Source organism: Melampsora larici-populina, assembly GCF_000204055.1.
Source record: "Melampsora larici-populina 98AG31 unplaced genomic scaffold MELLAscaffold_13, whole genome shotgun sequence".
NCBI classification, from domain to species: domain Eukaryota; kingdom Fungi; phylum Basidiomycota; class Pucciniomycetes; order Pucciniales; family Melampsoraceae; genus Melampsora; species Melampsora laricis-populina.
In genome coordinates, this window is record NW_006768777.1 from 607404 (window position 1) to 615814 (window position 8411).

General features: G+C 36.4%; 2 protein-coding genes across 2 annotated transcripts; one reads left to right on the top strand and one right to left on the bottom strand.

The window, feature by feature from the left end:
- Positions 1-3187: 3187 nt before the first annotated feature.
- MELLADRAFT_105359 (uncharacterized protein) lies at positions 3188-5433 on the top strand (the record flags this gene model as incomplete). The annotated part of the gene is made up of 3 exons (XM_007408594.1): positions 3188-3325; positions 3393-4586; positions 5131-5433. 3 exons carry the CDS (start codon positions 3188-3190, stop codon positions 5431-5433), a joined length of 1635 nt encoding a protein of 544 aa, XP_007408656.1.
- Positions 5434-6504: 1071 nt separating this feature from the next.
- On the bottom strand, positions 6505-7615 carry MELLADRAFT_74599 (uncharacterized protein; the record flags this gene model as incomplete). The annotated part of the gene is made up of 5 exons (XM_007408769.1): positions 6505-6845; positions 6912-6963; positions 7042-7094; positions 7189-7252; positions 7355-7615. The coding sequence occupies 5 exons, from the start codon at positions 7486-7488 to the stop codon at positions 6759-6761; spliced, it is 390 nt and encodes a 129-aa protein (XP_007408831.1).
- Between the last annotated feature and the right edge of the window lie 796 nt (positions 7616-8411).

Sequence of the window (8411 nt, forward strand, 5' to 3'; positions counted from 1 at the left end):
ACTACGTCATTCTTAAATTGAGAGATTTTAGATACATAATTGGGACCCGAAAAGTTTTCAAAAAAAAAGGTTTGGTTGAAACTTTAGCGGAAGGAGGAAGTTGATGGTTTTCTTTAAGATCAGTAGAGATTTGATCAACTCCGCAAGAAATTTAATCTTCCTTTACTACAAACCAAAACATCAAAGATACATACAGTCTAACCCGCGCTAATGCATAATTTGGGGAGACTCACTTTCCTATGCAATTAGACGGGTTATGCTTTTTGACCTACACCCCCAAAATGCATAAAAATATGCATTTAGATTTTGGGGTGTATTGCATAGAATTATGCATTAGTACGGTTATTGTATTACCCCACTCATATGGGACAAGAGAGGGTGAAGGTGGGAAAACTTCAGTAAGAAAGTGTTTAATTTTGAGGACATTTGTTGTCTATTTAGTACGATATGTACAGAAAGAAACAAAAACAATTGTTTTCAAGAACATGCTTTATCAAGTACAATGTGTTACAAAAAACAGTCAACAAACAATAACTTTTGAGGACTTGTGCTTATTTGGTACGACATGTACAAAAAGAAAGAAATTGAAGTATTTTTGAAGGCTATCGATAATCAAGTGTTAGATATAGTCACACGTTGGAAGAAATCAGTTATTGCCACTTGTTTTTTGTTACCAAAAAACAGCTCGGACTCAAGCATCTCGGCATACTTCTGCAAAGAGTTGTCCAATTTGAGACCAGAAGCTGTACCAGTGCCCTCTATGTGAGCTAATTCCTTGTTTTCAGTAGCAGACATGATGAAAAAAGATGCAAATTGATCTAAGGGAGCCGAAGATCGTGTGAGGTGGGTGATATCACTTTGCTGATCATTCCAAAGCACAACTGCTGTTGCTTTTTGTCAGTATCACCACCACATCACTGGGTTTGACCTATGCAATACCGCTTCCAAGATATAATTTTTTTTGCTTTGACCCTATGCATCATGCAATATGCAATTAAAATCTTGTTTTGGCCCGCACCAGCGTGGTGGAGACCAAAACCTATGCATTTTGGCTGGATATGCATATGCGCGGGTATACAACAGCGCGGGTTAGACTGTAGATCTTTTGGATTCATTTCATGGGATTTAAGGTACTTTGTTGTGTAATTAAAGCGGCGGGGATAAAGTGATTTCAGAAGAGGATTATGATTCTTTTTTTTGGCGTGGATGAGAAATGGCGTGAGGGGTTACATAGGTGGTTTTATTTTTATTTTTATAAAGGAAGTTGTAGAACTCTTCATCATGGTTTGAAAGTTTGTATAGATCAGGAATCAGGATCATTAAGTTTTTTTGCAAAACCAAAGTGATTGTACAAACTCAAGTTGATAAAGCAAACTGTTTTGTGGTAGATTTGATTTTCCTACAAGATCGGTGTTGAAAACTCTTAAAATCTCCACTCTCATCACTTTGTGTATTTAAGGATCACGCGGTAAAGGTTTAGTAGACCTTCTCCGCCAATTGAAGTACGATTTCATTTATCTTTCAACTTTTTGTTCACCCAGAGAGTTCCACCGAGTATCATACATAATATGTTGTTGTAGTGCGGGGCATTTTTCTTGGGTGTCAAGAATTGTAGGTGGTATGTACCCACCATTACGCAATTTATCTGATTCGTTACCTGTTTCCAACCCAATTAAACATCTTCATCTTCTTTGTAAATTCAGATCATGGATGTACTTATCGAATTGATCCATATTTTTTTTTGGGACCATGTGGTCTGGAGATGATGAAATTTTCTCCTTTCCTTACTAACTACACCAACTTGATGTACCCAGAAGAATTTCTAATATATACAGTTTTATATTCCCACTATTTACGATGATGATGATGATGATGCAAGGCAACCTCCCCCCCCTCCTTCGAAAAAAAAAATTCAAGTCGTCTTTTAAAGAGCTGTCTTTAGACGGGGTTATCCAATTATGTATTGACATCGGTGATAAATGGTGTGGAGTTAAACTGTAAACACATGGTGCCCAGTGGTGGGGGGTGGGTTTTTTTTAGGCTTCATTTCTTTCCTCATGTTTTTTTTTTTCATCAGAATTCTTTGTAGAATCTCTTGGCGTGAGTACGACGAGGAGTTCTACACGAATTGTAAGGTTGTGTGAAGTTTTGGGGGAGAGAACACCCTTGGTTTTTTTTTATTTTTTTGTCTGATTGTCAATACACCACTTTCAAAGTTTTCTTTAAGAAATTGAATCCATCCATCATCATCATCTTTTCTTTTGTTACAACAACCAATACTATTGAATCGTTTTTTTTCTTTCTTTTCATTTAGATCACATCATGAAGTATTGATGGTATTATGAAGAAAAGTTTAAACAATAGTTTGATATATATAACAACTTCAAGGTTAACTCCAAGATCACTCATTCGTCTCAAATTTCGGTGAATCGGTACCTTGATAATTCTTGGATTGATTAAATTTGGTAACTCACTTTACTTGACTTTTTTCGGGGATCAATAACTTTATACACAACAATCAGGAGAGGAGCATATTTGGGTTCCATCATCATCATCATCATCATCATCTTGAGTGGGTTTTGATTTGTTTATATTTATATATGGTTGGTTTGCTTTAAAGATCTCCTATTACCAAATCTTTCTCCTATGTACATGTATGTTTTTAAATTTGAGTTTTAAGTTGAAGCAAATCTTAATTTGATTTGATTTGATTGTTTAAAATAAATATAAATATCAAACTAGTCTTGTTTGAATTTCAATTTCAATTTCATTCTCCATCTTCACTTTCTGATTTCTATCGGGAATTCTACTGCTTATCCTTCAACACCGCCAGTCCCCTCCTATTCTCAAGTCTCACACAGCCAATCCCTCACACCGCTTTGACACTGCCCTTGATACATATCTCATCACGCACCATTCAACTCCGGAGTCTCACTCAAGTCTCGGTGCTGCTTTGTAGTTATATAAATCACTCCTCTTCAAGTTATTTATCCCCCTAAACTCACCAGAGTAGTCTTCATTTGATTATTGATCGATTTGTAGTCATCATTTACATATTAAATTATTATCATTATCATCATTTTTAAACTTGTTTAGTAAAAGAGGAGCTTTACTTATATCTTACCATCTTATTATCTTACTCTTTTAAAAGGTTTAGAGAGATTTGATTACCAATTCTATCACCATGATGACATCAAAATCAACCACCATCACAACACAACCATCATCATCATCATCATCAACATCATCATCGACATCCGTACCAACTCGGATGACACATCGATGTTTGGAAAATCTTGAACTATTATACATCTTTACTAGTCATGTAAGTGATTGTTATCATCATCTTGAGTGTGAATTGAAGACTGATTGAATTGATGGTTTTGATTTAGTTGAGCACATCAGATTTAGTGAATTGTTTAAGGATCTCTAAACTTTGGCATCAAGTTTCATCTTATCATCTTTGGTCATCTAAACCATTATCGATTCCAAGTCTCAAATCAAATCATTTCTTAAACTCATCAATCCATCAATCAAGTTTGACTTTTCCTATCATCAATTCATTAAACATCAATCTAAGTCAATTCTCAACTAAATCAATCTTTATCAATCATTCAAATCAAATCAAATTTCAATCTATCTTTAAATCTATCAACTCAATCACTCTAAAGAATTCATGTAACTTGTCTTGTTTTCTACCTTCACCTTCAAACTTCAATTCGACTAGAACTTCTCTCATCTTAAACCATCGTCAGCAAATTCAAGAAGCTCGTCAAGAGTTTTATAAGACTTTGATCAATCAGATCTTGACACTTGAAGATTTGGTGGATTTGAATTTGATCAACTTTTTACAATCGGATTCGAATTCGTCAAACGGAAGAGAATCAACCACCAACACCAACCATCCTGATCAACAACCACAACAACCACAAGCGGAATCTAGTTCATCATCACAAAGCCATCCTCAAAAACAATTGTCTCATCAAGTTGACATCAACGACTTTCTGATCAAATTATCAAATGGATCTCAAACTACATCCCATCAAATCACACTAAAGTCATTAAATATCACGACCAATCATCACTTGACGGACGAATCATTAAATGCATTATCAAGACCTAATCCGTTATCCGATTCGTTTCAAAACCCACATCTATCATCTTATCTAACCAATCTAACGCTCATAGATTGTCCAGAGCTCACTCAAGAAGGTTTCTTTAAGTTTTTGAAATCATGTGAGAATTTAAAAACACTCAAGATTGGAAAAATGAATCAACTTTTTAAAGTAGATGATCTTCATCATCAGTCTTCTAAACCTTCGTTTGAGTCTAGAGAGAATTTAAACCTTTTTGATTGTTTGGCAAACCGTTGGAATGGTGAATTAAGTTTACTGATCATTCAAGATATTTCGGTTTTACTTGATACACCCACTCATTTCTCTAGTTTGAAAATCCAACTTGAGACCTTACATTTCGATCGATGTCACATCACATCTAATCTAATTAAATCGTTTCCTTCATTAAAACATCTTAGTTTATATCATTCTTCTATAGAAGATTTCACATCATTTGATTATTCTGATGCGGTTGAAGGTTTTTATCAATTAGAAAGTTTGGCTTTATCAAGTGTTGGGAAAAGATCATTTACTTATGAGAATTTGGAGAGATTGATTCGACAGAATTCTAACTTGAAGAAAATCCTCGTTGATGGACATCATCGTGCATCGAGGTGGATTCCTAGCGAATCTGTTGGTTCAGAAATGGTTAGTTTTCTTTCCCTTGGATCAGGTTTTATGAATTCAATTAATTGGTTTTGGGTTTTTTTAGGTTCTTGATCATTATCTAGATTCATCGAACCCAACCATTGATCGATCATCATCATCATCACTTTCGAGTCTCGAAAGCTTACCACCTTCAAAGCTTTGCTCATCAATATATGCACAAGACGATCTATTATCATCTAGAGTACCATCCAATCTATTAATGTACATCTTATCAATTTCAAAAACCCTAGAAAGCGTTGGTTTATTCGGAAGATCAGAAGAGATTCCTATCCAAGCTAAAGCAGAATGTATATCAAACCAAGAACCAGAAGAATCTCGAACCCGAAACGTTCTTCAAACCGTTCAGAATTGGTTTAGGAATCCTTCACAGATTAAGGTCAGGGCTGATGGGCTGGATGATTCGAGGGGTGATCGACAACTTGGGATGATCGATTCGAAGCTTGGGTATATGAGAAGTAGGCAGTTTTGGTTCTTTGGTTCGGTTGAACCGGTTTGGATTATGGATCGAGAATTGGAATTGGAATTGGAATTGGATGAAGATGAAAATGATCATGGGTTTGGGTTTGGGTTTGGTCACAAAAGGTTAATGAAGAATGAAATCAGATTATTGAAATCAAGGTGTAGAAATTTAATGAATGTTTGGGTATGAAATCTTGAGGACTTTTTTTTTGTTGAATCCTTTCTCTTTCTTTTCTTTTCTTTTTTTTTTCTTCTTGAAAGTTTTAGAAAAAGCATTTGTACTTTTAGTGTTTTCTTTTATCAAAACTGAACCTCCGCTGCCCACCAAAAAAATGAGTTGAAGGTTTACTTGGTTGGTTTATGATTCGAATTGAAAGGGTTTTAGTAAAAAAAAAAATCTACTTGAAAGGTTGGTTTTTTTTAAAAGGTCATGTGGGTTTTTTATTACATTGTTTTTTTTATTCACAATATACATATACTTGTATTATTTACAAAACTTTTTGATTGGAGGTTTTGATCTTTTACTTTTTTTGATTTTACTCTTTTGTTTATTGGACATCTTGAAGTTTTTGATTTGATTTTTTTTGTATTATTATGATTATCAATAAATATTAAAAGGAGTTTTGTTTTACAGAAAATTGATATTACAATTGAAGTGTTTTTATGCTTTGAAAAGTAACTATATACAATTTCAAGACCCGTCTGTCAAAGAAAAAAGCAGAAAGTTATGTGATGTCATGGTATAAAACTTTTTGAGTAAAGATGGAAGTTGGTGGGAAAATCAAAAGGTAGGCAAAGTGTGCGTTGAATCATGATTCATGGATGCCAGATGGGGTCTCACTCTCTCATGGCCATTACATCAATCGGATCATCTCCGGAGCTGTCGCAGTTGAACCGTCTTGACCAGAATCGTACGCTGGATAATTGATTTGTGAATGGAATTTAAACTTTTTTGAACTGTGTCAAATAAAGTCCTTGGATGTGCGACCTGTGCGACCCTCTCACTCTTCTCAACCGAACGCACATTCGCTTTGGTTCTCTGTCCCATTGTGACCAGAGTGAAAATCACCAGGTTTGAGATGCAACATGCAACAAAAGTCAAAGAGATTTAGAACTTGTTCTACGTTGTCTTGAATTGCTCATGAAGCTTCTCAATGTTCACAGGGGTCAAGTTAGTGAGACAAGAAAGTCCAGTTCATCAAAGTTCAAAGCATGTCAAATCGAGGCGTGGTTTACTCAGAATTCGTGGTTTTAATAATCTGAGGTGGGCATAAGCTGAAGAGGACTACAACACTAAAAAGGGAAGAACTAAGGCTTATATGGTCAAAATGCCTTGAAGAAGAGTAAAGGGAACAAAGAGCAAAGTAGGCAACATTTAAAAGTGGGTCCATACAAGAAAATCTCTACTCAAGACTCAAGTCAAACTTCAAAGCACCTGAAACCATCATAAGCAAAAAGATTTCGGAAACAACACTAGATCATTTGATCAAAGAAGTCTCATCACAAACGTAAAGTTTAGCAAGGAGGAGAAGTAGTGGCCTCAGTGGTGAGTTTTAGTATAATGCTATCACTGCCTTGACTGTTGAAGTAAACAGATCCATACTGAAAGAAGTCAAATGGGTTAGGAGTTAATTATACATTTCAATAAGGGTTGGTAAGATCACTTACTTCACATTTCTTGTTAAGGGCGTTCAAGTTGGTCAAGATCATGTCGCTGGTACTATATTGTAAATGTAATGAAAACAGAAAATCAGTTAAATTAGATCGATAACAGTAGATTGTAGTTTTAAAAGCTTACGCTTCAAATCCGGTGGGAGGTGCCTGTGCTGGAGGGTCACGGTCAATGCTAACCTAAAATAAGAGGATGACGGATGTCAATAGACGATTTACATTCATGGATCTCTTTGAGCGCTTCTTAATACACAAACACTTGAGATGTACTCACTTTTACAGATCCACAGGATTTCGTGGTAGCCATGGTGACGGTTGCTCCCATATTGTTGACCGCTCTAAAGGACAAGATGGTGATCAGATCAAGGATCGGAGCAGGAGTCAAAGAGACCGATGATTTTCATCGAGTGTGGTAAGGTGTGTGTGATGATAAAACTCACCTGGTAGACTGTTGAACGATTTCGTCATCCACGCCACCGGTCAGATCAGTAGAACACGCAGGGTTCTGAGTCGCGAAGGATGTTGCATGCACAACAGCCAAAGATAAGATCATAATCTTTAAATAAGCGAGCATGGTGTTGATTGGTAGATAATTCTTTAGAAAATGTATGTAGAAAATGACGAGTTTATGGATTGTGGAGGGATTATTGTATGATGACTGAAAGATTTATGAATCAAACAAAGATAGAGCTGATGAGGATAAGGAGATTGTGAGTTGAAGTCCAAGGTGGCCTTTTATAGACAAGACAAGACCATAGCCTCCATTCAAATGGTTGATCTCCAGCGCTGTCGTCAAAGGAGCACCGCAAATGAGTTAACCTTACCTAATTAGCACATAGAAAGTTTTTACTCTTGCACGCACCGCCCAGATTCTGGGAATTTATTTCATGCGCTCAAAGCGTGCGATAGTCAGCTTGGACCTTTCTTGAAGCGATGGTAAACTTAACAAAGTCCCACGCTCGCGCATCCTCGCGAGCCGTCGAGCGAGGGACTTAGAGCATCTCCAACGCAGGTTGGTAAACGTAACAAATCGGACACACACGTAAGCTGTAAGTTACGTTTACCAACCTTGGTCACAAAAAGACCATCCTGAAGTTTTTTTTGTATTATTATGATTATCAATAAATATCAAAAGGAGTTTTGTTTTGCAGAAAATCGAATTACAATTGAAGTGTTCTTATGGTTTGAAAAGTAACTAAATAAAATTCCCCTGCCGCCTGCCAAAGAAAAATGGAGGAAATGATATGATGTCATGGTATAAAACTTTGTGAGTAAAGATGGAAGTTGGTGAGAGGGCAGGCCGTGTGCGTTGGATCATGATTCATGGATGCCAGATGAGGTCTCACTCTCTCATGGCCATTACATCAATCGGATCATCTCCGGAGCTGTCGCAGATGAACCGTCTTGACCAGATTCGCACGCTGGATGATTGTTAAGAGCATCGCCACCCGTCCGTGTAAAACTAAAAATACATGTGATATACACAATGCGTGAGAA